We start from the raw sequence: 25,000 nt of genomic DNA on the forward strand, positions 1-25,000 counted from the left end.
GCTCACCTGCAGTCCTGACCCGTCTGTTTAACACGTAAATATGTGAAGTGCTGCTCGCACGTCTAAATTCCTGACAGCTCTTTGGGAAACTCCTGCATGGTGAAATCTACACCAGTGATTGTGAAATAGTTTGGAAACTGGAAGTGTTCTGAATTTGCGTCAAAACATCCCAGAATACTGAAATTACATTTCTGTAAAAATCCCTGTCTATACGCATCGTCTCTTTACTCTCCCTTTATGGAAAATAACTTCATTCACATATAGTGCAAGTTTATACAGAGACGAGTTCCTGTAATGATTTGCTCACTCAGTTCTTGAAAATGATGTAGGGTTAGGGTTAAATACACCAGGAATGTGTTTATTTTGGAGTTAAAAAGGGCTCTGGCTGTTGGTTAAAATAAATAAAACACACAGCACGTCGCACACATCATACAGAACATTCGGATGAAAGTTTGATAGGTTGTTATGTGTGTGTGAATGTTTTTTCTGTGAGACTGGGCTGATTCTGGAGCGTTCCTAACCCTAACCATAACACTTTTCAGGATCTCCACTACATGGACAATCTGCTGTTAATGAAAGCACAGCTGAGAAAGAAAAAAACACATTTTACACACACCAGCTTGAAAACTTTTACTACGTTACCTTATAAAATACCACTCTTTCCTCCTCCTGCAGTGAAGCAGTGAGACCACACAGCTCAGACTGCAGATAGCTGGATCCTAGCTTTCAGACACACACAGGAACAATGCATGATTCTGATTCATCATGTTTCCCACCAAAGCAGCTGATAACCAATAAACTGATTTAACAAACCAAGAGATTCGTTCATGAATAGTGTGATATTTATCTGTGATAAATATCCATACTGTGTGAGTGTATTTACAGCAGAAACACACATTTCAGCTTGATGTATTGTGGTTCCTTCAAACAGTCAGACGGTGGCGCTGCTCCTGACTCGAGCCGATATCACACAAGAACCATGCGCTGAAGCTCAAGATCCGAATCGAGCGTAACTGAGACATGAGGTCTTAGTGGTTGATTTGATCTTAATATAAAATACCCTAAGCTACATCTCCCACAGCTAAGCAGCTCAGAATCATGTATCTGCAGGCAGGAAGGACTGCTAAGATCACAACACTGAAACAACAGCTGGTGATGGTAAAAGATTTATCTTTATTTTTCCATGAAGTGAAAGCAGAACAACCATAGATATTTTAAATCAAACCATTTAAACCAGTCACATGAGAGGCTCATGTCATTCTCATTGCATGTTCTCCTTCATGGTTTTCTGGATCCAGTCTACATATCGAGCTATGCGAGTGTATACGCCGTATCTTCCTGGTTTTCCACAGTCGACTCCCCAGCTAACGATCCCCGCTGCGTAAAACGTGTCATTGTTCTTCATGACAAAACCAGAGCCGCTGTCTCCTTGACACGTGTCCTTCCCTCCTTCAGGAAGTCCAGCACAGAACATGTTCTCCGTCAGAGTGCTCAGATCACGGACCGTCTCTCTCATCTTCTCAATGGAGGAGTGACACACTTGTTGATCCACGATGGGAAGACGGATGTAACGGAGGTGATTAGCGGTGTTGTAGGTCTCCGTCACTCCAAATCCAGAAACCCACCTGAAGCAGAAACATTTACAGAACGCCGCATCATCATCAGGTTCCGCTCTTTAGGAAAATCACACGTGGAATTGGATGTGTTGAAAGGTTCTTACCCAAAACTCTCAAGCTGAGAGTCCTGATCAGGAAGACACACCGGCATTACACTCGCTTTAAAGGTGATGGATGATGCCAGCTTAATCAATGCGATATCATTATTATAATCTGGGCTTTTATATCCCGGGTGGATGTGTAACGATTCGATAGGAAGTGAGTGAAATATCACAGGGTCAGTGTTTCTGTGGACTTCGAAATACTCGCTCACTTTGTTGCTTCCAACGTACGCCTAAAAAACATCAATAAATAAATGTGCTTAAATACTAAAATATCACCAGATATCACCGTTAAGAGCTAACGCTGAGGGATAACGCTACCTTCACTTCCTGTTGAGACTGCTTGATTTTGTCCAGATTGTGAGCGGCAGTGAGGAGCCATTTCTCTCCGATCACAATCGCTCCTCCTCTTCCTCCAGCTTGAAGAAACACCTGCCAGGGAAAGGAGTTGTCTTTCGCCTGAGTTCCTCCTAAAACCCGACCAAGACCAGCGATATCTACAACAGGACGCCCACACACTGAATAATACACACACACACACACACACACACACACACACACACACACACACAGTTATATATAGGAAAACTGGAAAAGACAAACTTATTACTTCTACACTAAAGAAGTTGCATAACTATTAATGCTTACTTTAATAACTTTAATAACTTTAATGCTTACTAGTTGACCAGTAATTAAAAATAAAGAAGTTGACTTGACCTTTTCCTGAGTTAAAGCAGAAACTGTTTCAGGACCTCACAGTCTTTAAGCTGTTTTATTTATAAAGAACATGACATTTCAGCTTCAATTACATTTTATACTAGACAGGTAACCATGCATCTTCAGCCAGGAAGATCTCCCTGACCAGTTGCTCATCCCGCTGCAGGGCACGGCGCTAACCTGGGCGATGGCCGGCTGGTCTCAGGGAGATATTCAGCAAGGCTACAACTGCTGTAAGTTTGCGATGGAGCTCATGGCGGAGACCATTCCCCCACACAACCACATCTACACACTTCCCGATGAAGGCTATGGAGGAATACATCGAGGTGCACTAAAGCAAGGGTACATCCCAGCCAGGTTCTCCTTCATGGAGAATAAAGGGTGAGGATTTCAGCCATGCCATGACCACATCCCCACATCTCAACCAGATCACAGTAAAATATCTTTATTCTCTTCCTCTAGACCCCTCAGCCTTGGAACCAACTCATAATGCCCAGATTTTCATCTAACTCGACCTACACGGTGCCTATAATCCTGTTCGCGGCTGTGAGGGTGATGAGTTGAAAACGTACTTTAGCGCCACCTCTGGCTACATCGAGTACTGTATAATGTCATATAGACTTTTTCGTGCTCCTTGAGTGTCCTGTAATCAGAGCACTAATAAACTATTTCACCAAACAAAAAAAGTAAAACTGTTTGGATGTAAAGCTGGATGTAAGATCTGCTGACCCACGGACTTCTGTGCGATTTATATGTTACCTGGGAAACAATATGGTATCTCATTTTCTTCTCCTTTCCATGTGCGATCAGCATCACAGGTGAGATTTACTAAAAATTGGGAGTAAATGAGAGACAGTTTTAAACTTCTGGCCAATTTTATCTTAAGCTATTATTCAGCTTGAGTCAATTTCATACATGTTACAAGATTTAAATCTTTTATGATTATTAGGATTATTATTATTATTATCATCAGAAGAAGAATTTATCTTACCCAACACAGACGTACCTTGCTTAGTTTTGGTGAAAGAATAGAAGGGTTCGTTGCAGTGATACTGCACGACAGACCTGTACTCGTTCTTAGAACCTGACAAAAACTTAAATTCACCGTTCAGTAACGCCTCCGGTTCTCCACAATCGATAACTGCAACCATGACGAAGAAAACATTTCACTTAAATGGGTTTGATATAATACTCCTGGTGGAGGCGTAAACTCCAACATCACTGTTTTATTTCACATTTATTAACACCTGATATTTTTAATGAACACTTTTGTTTTGTCCTGTTAATGACCCGAGTCTCCTACTGTAATAGAATTATAAAATATATATAGAAATGTCGCTAATAACGCGAGTGCCGACTCACTCCTGCACTCAGGTAAAGGTAAATGCCACGCCCCGTTCTCCTGACACATCGATTTGTAACTCTGAATTTCCTTTTCTCCCTGAAACACAAACACAGGATGAAATAAAGGTTTAAAAAACCTTATAATCAATTAAAAATCACATATAAATAAAGTAGAAATAATAAAACGTCACCATCATGAGTTTGTATCCGGTGTCGCAGCGGACTTGAATGTAATCTCTGTAGGAATATTTCGGGAAATTGGGAGTGATTCGACCGTTTCTGATTCCTCCTTCAATTTTACACTCCACTCCTACAGAAAGGTTTCACACACACACACACACACACACACACACACACACACACACAGAGGATGTGTTAAGTCTAAGTCGTGCTTCTCTGGCCTTTACTGTTACTTGGAATGTTCTGGAACGTGTTGCCGGTTTCCAGCACGGATTTAATTGTGTGTTGGTCAGGTGTGTGTGAGTTTCTCTATCATTTGGGTTGTTAATAATGAACGCACACCGCTGTCGAATCAGACTGAACACAATTTACAGATTTGTTCATGTCAATCAGGTGAGCTAAAAAATCCAGAGATGATGTTCACCTGTACGTACATTAATACACACACACACACACACACACACACACACACACACTACACCTGCACACTCGTGTATCTCAGAGGAAACTCTCTTCAGATGGAGACTGTAAACTGTGAGTCATGTAAACTGGGTGTAAGCTCTAGATAACTTCCACGGCAGCAGGTTGTGTTTCCTGCTTACTCTGGGTTGTGTAGCGCAGGCTGAATCCTCCGCTCTGTCCATGTCCATCAGTGTGAAATTCCAGATCTACAGTGTGTGAGCCGGTGTGTATGATCCCAGGACTTTTATTTCCACAAAGCTTCTTTGGAGCTTCACCAGGGACAGACACCTGAGGATGAGACGTGGAAGACAGACTGCTTTAATATCACATTCCAGTGCGTAGAGGAGTTAGTATTACACATAATACCACACTGCTGAGTTCTGAGTTCTGATCGGTCAGAAGATGATTATTATTCTAGAACAGCGGCTCTGACAGTAGTGCAGGTTTATATTAACGCTCTCGTTCTAATACGTTATCGTTTCTATAGTAACGGCTTGTTCACAGGGACGTGTACAGCACACGCTCCTCATACAGTAAACACGAGATGAAGCTCTAAATGTAAGTCAGTCGTAAAGCTATAACCTGAAGAGCTACGTCACCGGTCCTATCTGCCAGAGGCAGGATTCCAACATCTGTATACCTTCGTGTGTACGTGCACACACATGCCGAGAACGTTTATAGTGACCCACTATAAAAAGTCATCCGTAATGGCTGACGTTCCCTTTACTTCTTTTGGTTTTGTTTCTCTGTAACATTACAAGTGATGTTTTCTCTTCTTATTCATTCAAGAGAGAATAAAGAGATGCTGGTGAGGAAACATCTGTTTACAGCTGCTATAAGATAAGTGATAACAGGAACTAACTCATTACTAACACTATACATGGATAAAATGTATGAAGTATTGCTCTTTACTAAATTAAAAATGGTAATTGTTGACAACTTGCTGTGGGAAAAGAGGAATAAAACACGGGGACATGCTGATATAGAAAAATAATAATACCCCATACATTGTTTGTATATACCCCAGCTGATTACAGCATGCCCTCAAGAGTTTAATTTTTTACTAAGCCATTATACACAATATAATTTACTCATAATGCATTTAGAATAAATGTGTGGACTGGAACATGCCCACAGCGTAATAACGTGGTACCTGTAGCCAGTGGAACAAGCAGGATGGTCCCTGTACATCAATCTGCTCGATGTGGAAGTTCTCACTAAAGTTGAGCGTTATGTGGAACCCAGGCTGAACAGAGACCTTGTACAAGCAGTTCACTCCGGGAGGCGGAGCGTCCGGGAATCCGGGACTCGACAGAACTCCCTCAGGTTCTGTGAAAACACCTCCACTGCAGTCCACTAGCACAAGAGGAAACAACACCACAGAATACTTACGCCTACAGTCTTAAAACATTAAGGAACCCTTAAGAGTTCTTCTTTGTGTGTATTACATTTACATTTAGGGCATTCGGCAGACGCACTTATCCAGAGTGACTTACAGAAGTGTCTCTATTAGTAAATACATCCTCACTGTGTGAATAGAGTGCATGAAGCAGTGCAGTGTGGGGTGTGATCAGCGCTTTAAAGTAAGAGGACACTGGTCCGTTTGTGGCTTTGTAGCCAAGCATCTGTGTTTTAAATCAGACGCAGAGACCTACAGGAAGAGTACCAACAGGGTAGTGCTGGAGGACTGGAGAACTGGAAGACTGGGGAACTGGAGGATTGGAGGACTGGGGAACTGGGGAACTGGAGGACTGGAGAACTGGAGTATTGGAGGACTGAGGATTGGGAAACTGGAGTATTGAAGGACTGGGGAACTGGAGGATTGAGGAACTGGAGTATTGGAGGACTGGAGGACTGGGGAACTGGAGAACTGGGGAACTGGAGTATTGGAGGACTGGAGGACTGGGGAACTGGAGGACTGGGGAACTGGAGGATTGGAGGACTGGGGAATTGGGGAACTGGAGGATTGGAGAACCGGAAGACTGGGGAACTGGAGGGTTGGGGAAGTGGGCAACTGGAGGATTGGAGAACTGGAGGAAAGGGGAACTGGAGGATTGGAGAACTGGAGTATTGGAGGACTGGAGGATTGGAGAACTGGAGTATTGGGGGACTGGAGGACTGGGGAACTGGAGAACTGGGGAAGTGGAGAACTGGAGGACTGGAGGACTGGGGAAAAGGGGAAGGCTAAAAACAACACACAATTGTATTCAGGAATAGTTGCAGAGTTCAGATGGTTCACAGAGGCAGAAGTCCAGCCTCAAAATGACAAGGGGCTTGGAAAGTTTGTGTATGTGTGAAAGAGTGTGTTTATTGTACGTGTGTGTATGTATATGTATTGATGGTGTGTACACTCACACACACAGGTATGCTGATCTGCCTGCAGCTGGTAACCATGGGAACAGGTGCACAGGTATGAGCCCAGAGTGTTCAGGCAGATCTGAGAGCAACGCAATTCTGAATCGTTTAAATCAGGAGTCGAACATTCATCTATGTCTGAGAACCAAACCACAAACACATAGGAGTCAGTACAAGCATCAGTACAGGTGTGAGTCAGTATAGATGTCAGTACAGGTGTCAGTACAGGTGCGAATCAGTACAGGTGCGAGTCGTTAAGAGATTATTGAGAGATTATTAGTTAACACTGTGTTAATGTGTGCATTACTCTTGAGTAATCAAGAGATCAGAAAAAACCCTTAATCACACATTCAGGGTTTTTTTATCGTACCAACAGCCTGGTAAAAGGCAGAGAACCCGAGATATTTCTCTGTGTTTGATTCATCAGTCACAAACACCAGCTGAAGACGGTTGCTAGGAGACACAATGGGCTTGTTGCCAGGGTGATGGGGATCCCAGGAATTCTTGCCACAGAACTTTCCCAAAACCTTCTTACCGTGCAGAACCTTAATAACGAGAGAACAAAGTGAACCACACTCACACAAACAGATGACACCAGTGTTAACATCTACAGGGTTCTAGAACGTAGAACCCAGAACTTGAAGTTCTCTGTAAGCGTAGCAGATGCCTGCTCAGTCAGATTATCCTTCAAAAGTTTCTTTACAGCATGATGATGAAGATGATGATGAAGAAGCTCCACACTAACCGTGAGAGAGTCGTAGTAGCAGTTTAATGACGGTTCGATGTCCAGGTAATTAAAGGTAATCTGAAGTTGATAACCGCGTGGAACTTCCAGATCCCACTGCTGATGGACATTAGTGGGGTAAGGCTTTGGATACAGAGGAGATTGGACCTGACCGTACATCACCGTCTTACACACACTCACACACACACACACACACAACACACACCACACACTGCAGAGACAAACACACCAGCAATCAGCACGGGAATAATCATAGGATTATTTACATCACTGTAATACATCTGACCATAACGACATCATAATGCCCAGAGATTAGATTCGGGGCGGGGCAACACACACACACACACACACACACACACACACACACACTCACACTCACTCACACACACACACACTCACACACACTCACTCACACACACTCACACACACTCACACACACTCACACTCACTCACACACACACACACACACTCACACACACTCACACACACACACACACACACACTCACACACACACACACACACACACACACTCACACTCACTCACACACTCACACACACTCACTCACACACACTCACACTCACTCACACTCACTCACACACACACACACACACTCACACACACACACACACACACACACACTCACACACACGGTCATTATGCCTAAAACGATTATGAAACTACTCGTGCCCAATAAACTATGTGAGTTTTTCTCCGCTTCACTGTGGTTGATCTGTTCAGACATTTTTGCCATGTTGTGTAATCCGCACCGAGTCGTACCTTCAACACGCTGCCAGGGTTTTTAATCACGCATAGAACAAGCTCTGAATTTGTGCATAAGAATCGCCAGTACGCATACGAACATTGGGATTTCTCACACGTGTGAACGCATGTAACAGACGTGGACAAATCCCACACCTTCTAAACTGTTCTGCTCATGAAAGGCCATGCTCATTTACATACAGAAACGCCCCCAAATCGCCATATATGGTAAACGACTTCTCTTTTAAAGGCCAGTAGCATGACTCCCAAGTGGCGCAGCAGAAAAGTGAGAGCAGGCTACAGAGAACGCACGCGTCATTATTCAGCTTGTAGTCAGTTGGGATGCCAGAGCTGTCTCCATATCCCCCAGAGATCCACTCGTCACTTGTAAAAACACTTCACAAAGCTGCACAAGACCAATCCTTACGCAAGGCATCATCGGCGTGGATCTTTACACGTGTCCTTTACACGATTTTATGTCACAGTTGGTCCGTCACACGTCTGCACCTTGTTGTAATTCCTGTCTCGATGACACTGATGTGATTGATGAGAAGTGTGACTTGGTGTGATCAGTTTATCTGCGTGTGTGTGTCTACATCTACATCTACTGTACACACATCCTCATGCACAGAACAACTCCATAAACCACATCGTGTGTGTAGAATAAATTCTCATCCCAAACCCCAGGAGTGAAGCTGTTCAGGTCTTCAGCGCTGACTCAGACACACTGACGTCTCAAACACTCATATTAAATATATTGTCATTATACACACACGCACACACACACACACACCCACACACACACACACACTGGGTGATAACTATATAATATCAATTATTATTTCACAATAGAGAACTGATCAGTGTGTAAGAAATTATTTGCTCTTTATATATTTTATTATTTAGATGTTTATTAAGCTTTCATATGAGACAAATGTAAAAGAGATAAAGTAAAAGAACACAAATTCTCAAGATTTTCTACACATACCTCAGGATTAACTGTAACCTGGACATTGTTCTTCCAGCTGCGTGTTTCCAAATGAGCCGAGTGGAAGGACTTAGGGTTTAAAAGTCACAGAAAATCAGGATTGTTTGATTTGGCAAAAGAATAAGAGAGAGACTGATAGAGAGAGAGACAGATAGAGAGAGAGACAGATAGAGAGAGAGATAGAGAGACAGACGGATCGAGAGACAGACAGAGAGAGAGAGAGACAGATAGAGAGACAGACGGACGGACAGATAGAGAGGGAGAGAGAGACAGATAGAGAGACAGACTGATAGAGAGAGAGAGAAACAGATAGAGAGACAGACAGATAGAGAGAGAGAGAAACAGATAGAGAGACAGACAGATAGAGAGAGAGAAACAGAAAGAGAGACAGACAGATAGTGAGACAGACAGAGAGAGAGACAGACAGATAGACACAGGGGGTGCCAACGTTTCTGGTAAAACATGTTGTGTTTAAGGTCAAAATCCACGATGTTGCTCCAGTTTAATCAGATCAATACATAATTCTAAAACATTTCACTAAACTTCTTTAAAAACACTTCAATTCAAGACAAACAACAACAACAACAACAACAACAACACAGCTAAAATAATGTGAAATAATAAAGTAAAAGTAAATAAAGGTAAAATAGATTAAATGAGGTTGCTGTTTGTAAGGAATTGTAATATTTGCGTTATGTAGATATTTGTACATTAAAATTTCTTTCATTCTTAAAATGTACAAATTCTTTTGGAGAATTCTCTTAAAAATTACATTAAATATCACTGTGTGTGTGTTTGTGTGTGTGTGTGTGTGTGTGTGTGTGTGTGTGTGTGTAAACATGGGTAAATAATTAATCAATTTAATCAAACTCTTACCTATTAAACTGTGAAGAACTCGACATTAAACTGAAATTAAAGAAGTAGTAGTAATAATAATAATAATAATAATAATAATAATAATAATAATAATAATAAAGTGATAATATTCTAATAATATTGTGATATACACCGATCAGCCATAACATTAAAACCACCTGCCTAATATTGTGGCCATTCATGCCGCCAAAACAGCTCTGACTCATCAAGGCATGGTAAGAAGGTAACACACAGCTTCACAGCAACAAAAGGCATGTAGAGGTACGCTTCAGGTTAAAGTCACGCTTCAGGTTAAAGTCACGGTTCAGGTTAAAGTCACGCTTCGGGTTAAAGTCACGCTTCGGGTTAAAGTCACGCTTCGGGTTAAAGTCACGCTTCGGGTTAAAGTCACGGTTCGGGTTAAAGTCACGGTTCGGGTTAAAGTCACGGTTCGGGTTAAAGTTACGGTTCGGGTTAAAGTATAAAATGTGATTATTTAGCATTTCACGTGTACTGGGTGCGGATGAAGCAGCAAGAGCTTAAAGCAGCTCCTCACCTGTACCGTATCTGAGTGATGTCATCACCTGATACCAAACCACCACACTGACGTTCCATAGGAAAGGTTCAGCAGGGGGCGGAGCTTTAGCCCCTTCTATGAATACACAATTATTAACTCCTCTAAACGTTATATTAAACTACTCATCATTGAACATCAGGGAAGAAGGCAGATTACAGGTGTACCACAGGTGTTATTATCCTTTAACATGTTGTTGGTCCAGAGCTGTGGAGTTTATGTAGTGACGTCACAAACCGAGCTCAGACAAGTGTTTATGAGGTGTTTATGAGAGAATATCACTCAGGTGTGTTAAGGGCGGAGCAGTGTAGACATGGAAGTGATACCACTCACGGCTCTGAGCGTCTGATCAGAAGGTTGTGAGTTCAAATCCAGTTATCTCCTTACTGCTGGATCCACTGAGTGACGTCCTGAACCTGCTCTCAATAATAACTCGCTCTGAGAAACGCATCAGCCAAATCATCAAACAACCCTCTCATGGACATGTTAATCATATCAGTTTATTCTTTCAGTACATTAAAGTCTCAACTTCCTAATGGAACAAGAAAAAACATCAAGTCACAGCGGGAACTTTTAATATTTGATGAAGAGATAACAGAACTGTAGTGTAGCGTGATGATAAACCGCACTCTGCTGCTCCTGTGGACAAACTGAGGAACTACAGCTCTGATGGAAATTCAGTCATCACATGTCCAGTGCGGTGAGAGATTTAATGAACACATTTTGGGGGCTTTTCCTCAGTGTTAGTGTTAGCATGTTAGCATAGCAGGACAGATACAGAAGGAAGGAGCTAATGCAAACACTATCACGTGGCATGCCACTAATGGATTTCCCCACACTGATAGTGGGAGTGTTTTAAAGCTTCCTGCTTCTCCACGTTCACTAACACTAAAATCAATCAGTTTAATTAAACTCATTAAAATAACATGGAAACTATAAAAGGGGAGGGGCAATAGTTGCTGCTGTTTGCTGATTGGCTGGTCGTCTCTTTTCCCACAGTGCTATGAGCTTGTCGTCTAGGCAACCAGCCAGTCATTCTGCTTTCTTAAAAACCTGCTTAGCCACCACATTATTCACACGAAGCTCCTACAGAGAGAGAGACAGACACACACAGAGAAACAGAGAGAGACACACACACACAGAGAAGAGAGAGACAGACAGAGAAAGAGAGAGAAACACAGAGAGAGACAGACAGAGAAAGAGAGAGAAACACAGAGAGAGACAGACAGAGAGAGACATTAATTTATGAATGTATTTTGTACACTATAAATATGATTATATTACACTTATTGCTAATGTTAGAGTTTATTGTTAAAATCCAAACGGACTAATAAATATTTAAATATTTATATTTATTTTATAATTCCTGCAGCAGTGTGTATTGAGTGTGATTCCGGGTTTGGCCAGCAGGGGGAGGACACTTCTCTCACACACTCAGCTAAAGCGTCATATTACCTTGATTATATTTATTTATTTATTTATTTATTTATTTATGTGTTTGTTTGTTTGTGTGTGTTGTGTTTGTGTGTGTATGTTCTAAATGGTCATTTAAATTGTTTAAAACTGAACCACAATTTTAAAAGATCTAAAGTTTTAATTCAGTTTTTAATAATAACCTTTTCAAATGTTCTTTTTAAACTGATCAGTTTCTCTGTTGAATTTAAATGTATTGTTTTTTATTTTATTATTCTAAAATTATATTAAAACTCAATAATAATAATAATAATAATAATAATAATAATAATATATAACTATATTTTTAAATTACCAGGTGGAGTAAGTTTCCTTCGAGCCAGTGTGTCCATCCTCGTCCTTCTTTCTCTCCTCGCTGTACACACACCAGTTTATCACCGTCCCAGTCCACTGTGGTCTACACATACACACACACACACACACACACACACACACACAAATAACATTACACACTGTCGAGTTATAGACAATTTATGAATGGCCAGCTGAACATAGGTTTTTTTTTACAAAAGTTATTTCTGGAATTCTCACATGAAGTTAAAATAACCTGAACATGGCTTACACGTGTAAATGACGTGATCATGACACGTGTAAATTACATGAATGTGGCGTGTAAATGCTGTGATCATGACACGTGTAAATGACATGAACATGGTGTGTAAATGACGTGAACGTGGCGTGTAAATGACGTGAATGTGGCGTGTAAATGACGTGAATGTGGTGTGTAAATGACGTGAATGTGGCGTGTAAATGACGTGAATGTGGCGTGTAAATGACGAACAGGACGCCAAACGTGTTGTTTATTTGCCATGTTCAGGTGATGTGATGTAAATGCAGCTGTGAGCAGTATTGCGCCCCCACCTGGCACTTCCTGCCATCGACAGGTCCCAGGTCCTCAGTGAACTCCTGTCCCAGAGTGAAGTCCATGTCGAAGTTCTTAAACGTGGTGACGGTTTTAATCTTCATTTGTCCCGAATTAACATCATGTTCAATGTGTTTACTGGGTCTCAGCAAACACACCACCTTCCTCAACGCTATGTTAATGTCTAATACACACACACACACACACACACACACACACACACAAACACATTTCATTCATTTACATCTAACACAGAATTAACACACCGGCAATTAACATGCCTCAAAACACTCAACTCATTAACAATAACATTCTTCACTCATTACCACTAACACTCTACCCATTGTCTGTGTTAATGAGCTGAGTGTTTACGTCAATGAGCTGAGCTCTGGTGATGGTGTTAACGAGCTGCGTGTTGGTGTTAAAGAGCTGAGTTTCGGTTATGATGGGATGTGTGTCAGTGTTGATGGGATGAGTGTCGGTGTTGATGAGTATCGGTGTTGGTGTTGAGTGTCGGTGTTGATGGGATGAGTGTCAGTGTCGGTGTCGATGGGATGAGTGTCGGTGTTGGTGTTGATGGGATGAGTGTCGGTGTTGATGGGATGTGTGTCGGTGTTGGTGTTGAGTGTCGGTGTTGATGGGATGAGTGTCGGTGTTGATGGGATGTGTGTCGGTGTTGGTGTTGAGTGTCAGTGTTGATGGGATGTGTGTCGGTGTTGGTGTTGAGTGTCGGTGTTGATGGGATGAGTGTCGGTGTTGATGGGATGAGTGTGGGTGTCGATGGGATGAGTGTCGGTGTCGATGGGATGTGTGTCGGTGTTGATGGGATGTGTGTCGGTGTTGATGGGATGTGTGTCGGTGTTGATGGGATGTGTGTCGGTGTTGGTGTTGGTGTTGATGAGTGTCAGTGTTGATGGGATGAGTGTCGGTGTCGATGGGATGAGTGTCGGTGTTGATGGGATGTGTGTTGGTGTTGAGTGTCGGTGTTGATGAGTGTCGGTGTTGATGGGATGAGTGTCGGTGTTGATGGGATGTGTGTCGGTGTTGATGGGATATGTGTCGGTGTTGGTGTTGATGAATGTCAGTGTTGATGGGATGAGTGTCGGTGTCGATGGGATGTGTGTCGGTGTCGATGGGATGAGTGTCGGTGTTGATGGGATGTGTGTCGGTGTTGGTGTTGATGAGTGTCGGTGTTGATGGGATGTGTGTCGGTGTTGGTGTTGAGTGTCGGTGTTGATGGGATGAGTGTCGGTGTTGATGGGATGTGTGTCGGTGTTGATGGGATGAGTGTGGGTGTCGATGGGATGAGTGTCGGTGTCGATGGGATGTGTGTCGGTGTCGATGGGATGAGTGTCGGTGTTGATGGGATGTGTGTCGGTGTTGATGGGATGTGTGTCGGTGTTGGTGTTGGTGTTGATGAGTGTCAGTGTTGATGGGATGAGTGTCGGTGTCGATGGGATGAGTGTCGGTGTCGATGGGATGAGTGTCGGTGTTGATGGGATGTGTGTTGGTGTTGAGTGTCGGTGTTGATGAGTGTCGGTGTTGATGGGATGAGTGTCGGTGTCGATGGGATGAGTGTCGGTGTCGATGGGATGAGTGTCGGTGTTGATGGGATGAGTGTCGGTGTTGATGAATGTCGGTGTTGATGGGATGAGTGTCGGTGTCGATGGGATGAGTGTCGGTGTCGATGGGATGTGTGTCGGTGTCGATGGGATGAGTGTCGGTGTTGATGGGATGTGTGTCGGTGTTGGTGTTGATGAGTGTCGGTGTTGATGGGATGTGTGTCGGTGTTGGTGTTGAGTGTCGGTGTTGAATGTCGGTGTTGGTGTTGATGAGTGTCGGTGTCGATGGGATGAGTGTCGGTGTTGATGGGATGTGTGTTGGTGTTGAGTGTCGGTGTTGATGAGTGTTGGTATTGATGGGATGTGTGTCAGTGTTGGTGTTGAGTGTTGGTGTTGAGTGTTGGTGTTGACGGGATGTGTGTCGGTGTTGATGGGATGTGTGTCGGTGTTGAGTATCGGTGTTGGTGTTGAGTGTCAGTGTTGATGGGATGAGTGTCGGTGTCGATGGGATGAGTGTTGGTGTCGGTGGGATGAGTGTCGGTGTTGATGGGATGAGTGTTGGTGTTGATGAATGTCGGTGTCGATGGGATGAGTGTCGGTGTTGATGGGATGTGTGTCGGTGTTGATGGGATGTGTGTCGGTGTTGATGAATGTCGGTGTTGATGGGATGTGTGTCGGTGTTGGTGTTGATGAGTGTCGGTGTTGATGGGATGAGTGTTGGTGTTGAGTGTCGGTGTCGATGGGATGAGTGTCGGTGTCGATGGGATGAGTGTCGGTGTTGATGGGATGTGTGTTGGTGTTGAGTGTCGGTGTTGATGAGTGTCGGTGTTGATGGGATGAGTGTCGGTGTCGATGGGATGAGTGTCGGTGTCGATGGGATGAGTGTCGGTGTTGATGGGATGAGTGTCGGTGTTGATGAATGTCGGTGTTGATGGGATGAGTGTCGGTGTCGATGGGATGAGTGTCGGTGTCGATGGGATGTGTGTCGGTGTCGATGGGATGAGTGTCGGTGTTGATGGGATGTGTGTCGGTGTTGGTGTTGATGAGTGTCGGTGTTGATGGGATGTGTGTCGGTGTTGGTGTTGAGTGTCGGTGTTGAATGTCGGTGTTGGTGTTGATGAGTGTCGGTGTCGATGGGATGAGTGTCGGTGTTGATGGGATGTGTGTTGGTGTTGAGTGTCGGTGTTGATGAGTGTTGGTATTGATGGGATGTGTGTCAGTGTTGGTGTTGAGTGTTGGTGTTGAGTGTTGGTGTTGACGGGATGTGTGTCGGTGTTGATGGGATGTGTGTCGGTGTTGAGTATCGGTGTTGGTGTTGAGTGTCAGTGTTGATGGGATGAGTGTCGGTGTCGGTGGGATGAGTGTCGGTGTTGATGGGATGAGTGTTGGTGTTGATGAATGTCGGTGTCGATGGGATGAGTGTCGGTGTTGATGGGATGTGTGTCGGTGTTGATGGGATGTGTGTCGGTGTTGATGAATGTCGGTGTTGATGGGATGTGTGTCGGTGTTGGTGTTGATGAGTGTCGGTGTTGATGGGATGAGTGTCGGTGTTGATGAATGTCGGTGTTGATGGGATGTGTGTCGGTGTTGATGGGATGAGTGTCGGTTTTGGTGTTGATGAGTGTCGGTTTTGGTGTTGATGAGTGTCGGTGTTGATGTGTGTCAGTGTTGATGGGATGTGTGTCGGTGTTGATGTGTGTCGGTGTCGATGGGATGAGTGTCGGTGTTGATGTGTGTCAGTGTTGATGGGATGAGTGTTGGTGTTGATGGGATGTAATGAGCATTAGCTGAAACAGATGTGATGGTTAACGAGCACGCGGTGTTAATTTAAACACTTAACACAGTAGCAGATCGAAATGTTACCGTTAAAAAGGAAAAGTGATGACGTCACTCTCACCTAAAGCGGCCAGATAGGATTCAAAGTTGTCCTGAGAGATCCAGTGATAAACTCCGGTGTAGTTCAGTTTAGACATGTTCACAAATCCACACTGACTCAACACTTTCTCAACTCTCTCTCTCTCTGCTCTGATCTTTATTCCTTTCTTCCAGTTTATTTATCTGTAAAAGTGAGTGTTTCCGCCCGGTCGCGCTCGCGCTCTCTCTCTCTCTCTCTCTGTTAACAATAACTGAGGCGGCGCGAGCGCGTGCACAACCGCTAATACCCCCTCCGGGCGCGTGCACGACATGAAAGAAAGAGAGAGAAAAAAAGTTCAAAAGTTCGTCTTGTGTACTTTATTCCCTGCTGCTGCTGGAGGAGTGACGGTAGGAGGAGGGGGAGGGGGAATGATAGGGGGAGGGGTTATGATAGGGGGAGGGATCTTCCACTGATATTTTGTTATTTTAATGATTATCGAGTAAAAAGACAAACACAACACATCCAACATTCTCTTCGTTTACACTGAGATCACACATCTTAAATACACACAGATTAAATACGTCTGGGAAAAAATATACAAATATATAAGCAATAATAATAAAATCTAAAACATCCACAGAGGGACTTCAGGCGAGAGCGAGATGCGGATACAGGAACTAATCCTCTAATCACATTCCTTTAGGGATCATTTCCTTTTCCCCTCTTACAGAATAAACGCAGCTTTGTGTTGGATAACAGAGCATTAGCACTAACTTTCACCTGAATTCCATGTGCTGACAGGAACCGATCAGAACAAACTCCTGAAAAGAACTAATTTAGCGAGAAAAATGATTGTTAATCCCACCCCCAATTTACCAGACTGTCAGTTCATATACGCTCCGGAGGGCACATCAAATCTTAAATGATCCAAACCACCCACTTTATCAATATTTCAACATTTGTCAATGTGTGTGTGTGTGTGAGAGAGAGAGAGAGAGTTAGAACAGGCTACTTTGTGACTGTCTCTGTGTTCATTCAGTGTTAATGTGTCCAGTTCCTCTGATGTAATCAGACATCTGGAAGATACTATTCAAATTATAACAAGCCATACCAGTCTGACGCACACACGCACGCACACACGCACGCACACACATGCGCACACACACACATGCGCACACACGCACACGTACACACACACACACCTGAGCATCACTACACTCTACACACAATGAGTTCAGGGAGAAACTGTTACTGTGTCACAGCCTACAGGAGGGAGGCAAGATACTGTGGATACTGTGTGTGTGTGTGTGTGTGTGTGCGTGTGTGTGTGCGTGTGCGTGTGTGTGTGTGCGTGTGTGTGTGTGCGTGTGTGTGTGCGTGTGTGTGTTAGAGTGATTATTAGTGCAATTTGTTGGAGAAACAGTTTATTGTAAACGTATTTGTTTTAAAATCATAGTTTACAGAATCATTGCTAAATTGCTAAATAAATCATTAATATCTGTCCTGTGTTAAATCTGACAAAATAATAATAATAATAATAATAATAATAATAATAATAATAATAATAATAATGTTTAACTGGCATGACTAAGAAACAGGTGAGAACAGGCGAGTCCTTCATCGTTATTCCAGCTGACTCTTATCGTTTCCTCACAGAGCCGCTCTTCTTCTCCTCCGATTTCTGCTTTTTTACATCTTTCTTCCCCTTCGCTCCCAGATTCTCGTACACGTCCTCTTTATTCCTGCAACACAGGTATCATCATCATCATCATCATCATCATCATCCTCCTCCTCCTCATCATCCTCCTCCTCCTCATCATCCTCATCATCATCCTCCTTATCATCATCCTCCTCCTCCTCCTCATCATCATCATGCTCATCCTTCTCCTCCTCCTCCCCCTCATCCTCCTCCTCCTCATCATCCTCCTCCTCCTCATCCTCCTCCTCCTCATCATCATCCTCATCATCCTCCTCCTCCTCCTCCTCATCCTCCTCCTCATCATCATCCTCCTTATCATCCTCATCCTCCTCCTCCTCATCATCATCATCATCCTCATCCTCATCATCATCATCCTCCTCCTCATCATCATCCTCATCCTCCTCCTCCTCCTCATCATCATCCTCCTCCTCATCATCATCATCATCATCCTCCTCATCATCATCATCATCCTCCTCCTCCTTATCATCCTCCTCCTCATCATCATCATCATCATCATCATCATCCTCTTCATCTTTCTTCTCCTCCTCCTCCCCCTCCTCCTTCTCCTCCTCAGCAGCAGCAGCATTATTAGTAGAAGTCCAAGCATGAAGTGTTTGTAAATGTTTTTGTTAGGATTTTTCATTAATGATCAAAAACATGTTGACATTTATAAACAATGTGGCCACCACATGCCAATCAATCTAAGTGTGCGGAGCTAGTTTACTAAAACATCTGTATTTGCCTGTGTAGATTTACAGAAACCCTGAAAGGTGAAGTTTAGGGCAGAAACAGTGGAAAGGCAGATCGAGTAATCTGACTTTGGTATTTCTCAGGAACTGAGCGTGAGACGGAGGTGAAGTGCGGTGTGCTGAAGCATTCTGCAAATCAATACATTGGAATGAATTTATTTTAATTAGGACCCCACGGGATGATTTCCAGTCAGAGGACTGAAAGATGATGAAAGTGCACTGGGGGTTCGGTTCTGCAGATCAAGCTGCTGATCTTTTCTTCCCACCCACTGACCCTGCACTTCCTCCTACAGCTCTCATTTCTCTACGCTACAAACATGCAGCTCAGTGCAAAAGTTTACACACCTTCAGGACAAAGAAATATGATTTATAACAACTGGACATTTAGAGTGTTTGATTTCACAGAAGCTCCTTCGTTGTTACACAAAATGTAAACAGTCTATTTTAATACAGAAAAAAATCAGAGTGATATCAGTATAAGAGTTTGTAAATATTCTCTAATATCTTTACCTTTAGAACACGCTCTTGGAATGATTAAATAGAGGTACCTAGGGCTCCTTTTCTTCCAGATTTAAACTGTCGCGGGGGTGTAAAGTTTCGCACAGAACTGTAATGAATGTCTGGTTTACTGAGACTGAAAAAGGTCGTGAGAACAGAGAGTGTGTGTTGTAATGTTCAGGACAGAACCGTTATTAAAAACAAGCCGGGGTTAAAGGTCACAGGTCACTGATAGGGACAGAGGGATATGTAAACATATTTATTTACTAAACACACACACACACACACACACACACACACACACACACACACACACGCACGCATGCACACACACACGCACGCACACACATACACACACATACACACACACACACGCACGCACACACACGCACGCATGCACATACACACATACGCACGCACACACACACACACACACACACATACAGCCACGCACAAAGAAAAGCCCTTTCAAAAGAGAAGTGGGTGCAGTTTAATCTTCTCTGATACCCACAATGCACTGTTCTAACCGCTCTCTCTTTCCTTATTGCTTTTCCTCATCTCTCTCTGTTCTCTGTTCTCTCTGTTTTTTCTCTCTCTCTCTGTTCTCTCTTTCCTCTCTCTCTGTTCTCTCTTTCCTCTCTGTTCTCTCTTACTCTCTCTCTTTTTCCTTGTTCATCTGTGGACTTAGTGCTGAGCAGTCAGCGGGACACTGAACTTTCACACTGAGATAACTCTGTGTGTGTGTGTGTGTGTGTGTGTGTGTGTGTGTGTGTGTCTTCTTCCCTTCACCCTGCAGCTCCCCCTCACACTTACTTGGACACTTTGCGGGAGGCTTTAGCGTGTTTGGGTTGTAGAGACAAGTTTCCATACTCCGTTTCTGCAGACTGTAAACACACACACACACACACACACACACACACACACACACACACACACACATAGTGATTAACACACAAATCTTTACTCCCATACAGTGCTGTGCATAAGTGTTCACCCCCTTGAACTTTTCCACATCATGTAGTGTTACAGTCTGGAACTGAAATGGATTTAACTGGGATCAGAATTCCACAAAAAAACATCCCATAATACTCGTGTGCAGGGGAAAATCAATATAGTATGGAAAAATTATTTACAAATAACTGTAAAAGTGGTTGCATAAATATTCACCCCCTAAATGAGTTCTTTCCTCCATCTCTCCATACCTGCATAACTCTTCCATCCCTGTCTCACTCCATCCAACCCACCCCCACACATTCCTTTCCTCCATCACCTTGCTATCCCTTCATCCATCGCTCTATCCCTCCATCCCTCCCTCCGTCCTCACCATTCGGGCTTGTTGTATGTCTTTCTGAGACTCGATGTACTTCAGCATGGCGAGATAAATGAAGCGGTACTGCGCTTCCGTCTGCACCATCCCCGACCTCTGTTCTCTCACCATCTGAATACACTTCTGTATGTCGATATCACAGTCCACACCTGTACGTACACACACACACACACACACACACACACACACACACACACACACACACACACAGGGACGTGTTTAGCAGTTTACTATGTGACGCTGAATCTGTCATGTGTTTAAGGTTAGTGTGATCTGTTTCTCATCCAGGACATTCCTCAGAACACACTTTATTCTCGACAGCTTGTGTACATTTGATATATTTTTCTTTTCTTCTCAATTCAACACAATACTGTTTATTATTATTATTATTATTATTATTATTATTATTTACAGCGATGATCTAACAAGTACATCATACTAACTGAGAGAGAGACAGAAAAACATACAGAGAAAGAGATAGACCGAGAGAAAGAGAGACAGACAGACAGACAGACAGACAGACAGACAGCTCCACCTTTAGCGTCGACTGTGTCTATCAGCATGTCGATGACAACAATGGTTCCTGTTCTGCCAATACCAGCACTAAAAATAATAAAAATCATTACATGCACACATTTATTATTATTATTATTATTCATATTATTATTATTATTATTATTATGATCATTATGATGATGATTATGTTTGCAGTTAAAGGAACACTGATAGTTGAGGGAGCAGCAGTGCTCTCAGCGTCGGTACGTCCCCATCCTGGATATATACATTATACATTATATCCTTCTGTAATCTTTCTGCTTCTGTGATTTTTAATATCACATTTATATGAAAGCTAAAGTGGTGTACATATATAACTAATATATATATATATATATATATATATATATATATATATATATATATAAAATGTGTATGTATATAATATATATTTATATACACACACACACACACACTATATATATATATATATATATATATATATATATATATATATATATATATATATATATATATATATATATATATATATATAAAACTATATAAATATATATACACATATTTTCTGAAGTGGTGTTCTGGGCGACTGCAGGACACACAGGCAGCATGTATGTGAGTTTAACACAGGTGAGGTGTGGAGCAGTGCGAGTGTGTGTTACCTGCAGTGGATGATCATGGGCCCCGCCCCAGGAAAGTCCTGCTGCTTGCTGTTGACCTGTGTGAGGAAACTCAGGACTTTGTCTGGCTTCTCAGGGACACCGTGATCCGGCCAGCTCAGGTACTGAAAGTGCCAGATCTCTCTCGGCATCTCACTCTATAACACACACACACACACACACACACACACACTCAGTGTCAACACACTAATGTGTATCAGGTGGTGTGTGAAGTGAAGTGCAGTGATGTGGATGCCGGATTAAACTAGCCGCTTGTACCCCGTCGATCAGTGCAACCTCCATCACTCTGACTTTATAATCATCAGCATCTCTCTCAGACATGGGCGTCACCACGTACTTCCCAAACTCCTTGGTCTCGTCACAGTTGGGCCAGTACGGCACGCACTTATTCTGCAGAGCAAACACAGACAGAGGTATATAACATCCAGTGACTGAGGAAAACGGACACTAGAGTGAAACCATCATCAGCAGATAACTGTTAGCTTCTTCATCCACAATACAGACCCGTCCTTTCTCGACCTCCCTCGTCGTCATGACGATGACCCGGGACTCCTCCTGCCACACCATTTGCCAGAAATCATTGACAGTTGTTGCGAGACAGCCTTGACACGCAATGTAGACTTTTGGAGGACAGCTCTCGTACATCTTATTCTACACAGGTTAAGAAGAAGAAATGTAAATCAACAGCATTAATAGTAAAAAAAAAAAAAAAAAGTGCTTCCTCTTGTGTGTATTTATTCCTTTGTTTGAGAAATACCTTGACATAGTTGGCATTAATATAATCGGCTCCAACCACGTTGGGGTCGTGGCACTGCAGAATCACTCTGGTTTCATCAACTGAAGGGAAAGTGAGAACAATATTGTGTTTAAACTGTAAGAAATGTTTAAAATCTCTGTAGAACATTATCAGTGTTGGTATGTCTCACAAGGCAGGATGTTTTTGTATCTGTTTTTGCTTTTGTTCTCCGGCCGCATCCCTTCGGCTCTGCTCTTCTTCATTTTGGTGTCGAGTTTCTGCAGAGCCTGCACAGAGACGGGCCAATCAGAACAGACCACACATGCAGAGATCGGCCAATCAGAACAGAGCAGTTATTTACCAATTCCAGAGACTGAGTAACATAACGCACAGGCTGTGTCCCAAATCTCCACCCTATTCACTATTCTCTACTGAAGGTGTACTGATACCATACATTATAATTATGATCATCCCATCCTTAAGACTAGCCAATCCCCAAAGCCCAAAATCTAGCTGTTCCCCAAAGCCCAATGACTAGGCCATCCCCAATGTCTGAAGACTAGCCGAAGACTAACCTCTTTAAGCTCTTTGAGCTTTGGGGATTGGTTAGTCTTTGAGCTTTGGGGATTGGTTAGTGTTCAGTCTTTGGAGGTTGGCTAAACCCCAAAACCCTAAGATTAGCCAATCCCCAAAGCCCAATCTTTAGCCAATCCCCAAAACCGGAAGACTAGCCAATAAATGGTCATTTAAAACAAAGCACACATGCAGTAATTGGCCAATCACAGCAGGTTGGAGACACGTCAGTCAGAACAAACAGAATGTTTAGGTTTTGGCCAATCACAAGAGCTCTGATATTAAGAAAGTGGGCCATCATGAAAAAAAAACTGATTGATTCCAATTCCCTGGAGACTAGCCAGTAAAAGCAAACTAGAGTGGTAAAGCGGACACTTACGTCAAACTCCTCCCAGAATCCAGCTTTGATCTTTTTGTCTCCTCCTTCTTCACTCTGTGGCTCAATGGACTGATCCAGCTGCTTCACCCTGCGGTCGATCTCGGACGCGTTCACTCTGGTGGAGAAATACGGCTGAGACACACAGAGACAGAACGTTTATAAAAACACAGAACTGCAGTATATTATATACTCGAACTGTAGTGACAAGACAGTGGGCATGGTGTGTGTGTGGTGTGTGTGTGTGTGTGTGTAATAGTAGACAGTAGAGACAGCCCTCACTCACCTGTTTCAGGTAAACTTTGGTTCCGGTGACTTCCTCGATTGGTGTTTTTTTGTAAAACTCCACAAACTCAGTCAGTGTGTCGAACACTTCTTTCCCCCCCACCGTGTAGCCGTTATTCTGAAATTAAACATGTAAAGGACACGGCGTTTATCCTCCGCCTTTTACACTCGTGCTGTAAAATTATAAAAGTGATACATTTACGTTTATATTATAATTACATAACGATAATAAATTCGATAACAAATTATGGACCAGATCAATCTTCGTTCCTATTCCCAAAAAAGGCGATGCAACAGACTGCGGTAACTACCGACCCATCGCTCTAATATCACATGCCAGCAAGATTCTGTTGAAGATCATACAAAGACCACTACAGCCTTACGTTGACAGAGAACTTCCAGAAGAACAAACGGGGTTCAGAAGAGGCCGAGGCACACGTGACATCATCGCAGACGTTCGATGGATGATGGAAAAGGCCAAAGAATACCAGAAGAGTCTGTACTTGTGTTTTATTGACTACAACAAGGCATTTGACTGCATCGATCATGGGAAGCTATGGAAAACACTCAAGAACATGGGCGTACCAGACCATCTGACTAGCCTCATCAGAAATCTATATGGTCAACACGAAGCAACCGTCCGAACGGTACATGGTAACACCGAATGGTTCCGAGTGGAACGAGGCGTCAGACAAGGCTTTTTCACCGTTCTTGTTCAACTTGTACGCGGAAACAATCTTCAGAAAAGCCGGACTGGACGAGGTCGAAGAAGGGATCGAAATTGGAGGCCGAAACGTGAACAATTTACGGTATGCGGACGACACTACCTTGATAGCGGGCACTGAAGAAAGAATGAAGAACCTACTGTGGACAGGTAAAAGAGAGAACCAGGAAATGGGACTGTTGCTGAACTTCAAGAAGACCAAGGTGACCAATGAAAATTGATTGGAAGGCAACGACTCTCGAAGAAGTGAAACGATGAATAGCCATGGGAAAATCAACGATGAAATCATCGGACAGAATTTTCAAATAGAAGGACATTTCTTTGCCCACAAAGACACGACTCGTTCACAGTCTCATCTTCTCCATTGTAACGTATGGCAGCGAGAGCTGG

At 43.1% G+C, this 25,000-nt stretch overlaps 3 protein-coding genes across 8 annotated transcripts in view; all 3 read right to left on the reverse strand.

Moving 5' to 3' along the window:
- Nucleotides 1-1,153: 1,153 nt before the first annotated feature.
- Nucleotides 1,154-10,754, reverse strand: LOC108263468 (complement C1r subcomponent). 2 transcript variants are annotated; one of them, XM_047156324.1, is made up of 14 exons: nt 10,681-10,754; nt 9,270-9,338; nt 7,521-7,731; nt 7,146-7,320; nt 6,776-6,913; nt 5,574-5,776; nt 4,561-4,708; nt 3,970-4,088; nt 3,797-3,875; nt 3,441-3,575; nt 3,194-3,262; nt 2,039-2,235; nt 1,721-1,950; nt 1,154-1,625 (listed from the first exon to the last, which is right to left on the reverse strand). In XM_047156324.1, the coding sequence occupies exons 1-14, from the start codon at nt 10,737-10,739 to the stop codon at nt 1,262-1,264; spliced, it is 2,196 nt and encodes a 731-aa protein (XP_047012280.1). In that variant the 5' UTR covers nt 10,740-10,754; the 3' UTR covers nt 1,154-1,261. The 2 variants fall into 2 exon arrangements, with proteins under 2 accessions (XP_047012280.1, XP_017319765.2); XM_017464276.2 differs by lacking the exon at nt 10,681-10,754 and adding an exon at nt 10,146-10,175.
- A 424-nt stretch (nt 10,755-11,178) lies between these two features.
- On the reverse strand, nt 11,179-16,772 carry rbp5 (retinol binding protein 1a, cellular). Its single transcript, XM_017464431.3, has 4 exons — nt 16,493-16,772; nt 13,033-13,217; nt 12,467-12,568; nt 11,179-11,784 (listed from the first exon to the last, which is right to left on the reverse strand). Exons 1-4 carry the CDS (start codon nt 16,566-16,568, stop codon nt 11,731-11,733), a joined length of 417 nt encoding a protein of 138 aa, XP_017319920.1. The 5' UTR covers nt 16,569-16,772; the 3' UTR covers nt 11,179-11,730.
- A 1,085-nt stretch (nt 16,773-17,857) lies between these two features.
- ptpn6 (protein tyrosine phosphatase non-receptor type 6) overlaps nt 17,858-25,000 on the reverse strand; it is a 24,836-nt gene continuing 17,693 nt past the window's right edge. For all 5 annotated transcript variants that reach the window (XM_053684589.1, XM_053684568.1, XM_053684550.1 and 2 more), the window contains 11 exons: nt 23,888-24,004; nt 23,605-23,736; nt 22,843-22,939; nt 22,674-22,753; nt 22,421-22,567; nt 22,175-22,306; nt 21,899-22,053; nt 21,259-21,326; nt 20,721-20,872; nt 20,210-20,280; nt 17,858-18,192 (listed from right to left, as the gene is read on the reverse strand). In XM_053684589.1, coding sequence (XP_053540564.1) covers nt 18,090-18,192; nt 20,210-20,280; nt 20,721-20,872; nt 21,259-21,326; nt 21,899-22,053; nt 22,175-22,306; nt 22,421-22,567; nt 22,674-22,753; nt 22,843-22,939; nt 23,605-23,736; nt 23,888-24,004 — 1,254 coding nt within the window. In that variant the 3' untranslated portion in view covers nt 17,858-18,089. The remainder of the gene's footprint in view (nt 18,193-20,209; nt 20,281-20,720; nt 20,873-21,258; nt 21,327-21,898; nt 22,054-22,174; nt 22,307-22,420; nt 22,568-22,673; nt 22,754-22,842; nt 22,940-23,604; nt 23,737-23,887; nt 24,005-25,000) is intronic.

Source organism: Ictalurus punctatus, chromosome 1 (assembly GCF_001660625.3).
Source record: "Ictalurus punctatus breed USDA103 chromosome 1, Coco_2.0, whole genome shotgun sequence".
NCBI classification, from domain to species: Eukaryota; Metazoa; Chordata; class Actinopteri; order Siluriformes; family Ictaluridae; genus Ictalurus; species Ictalurus punctatus.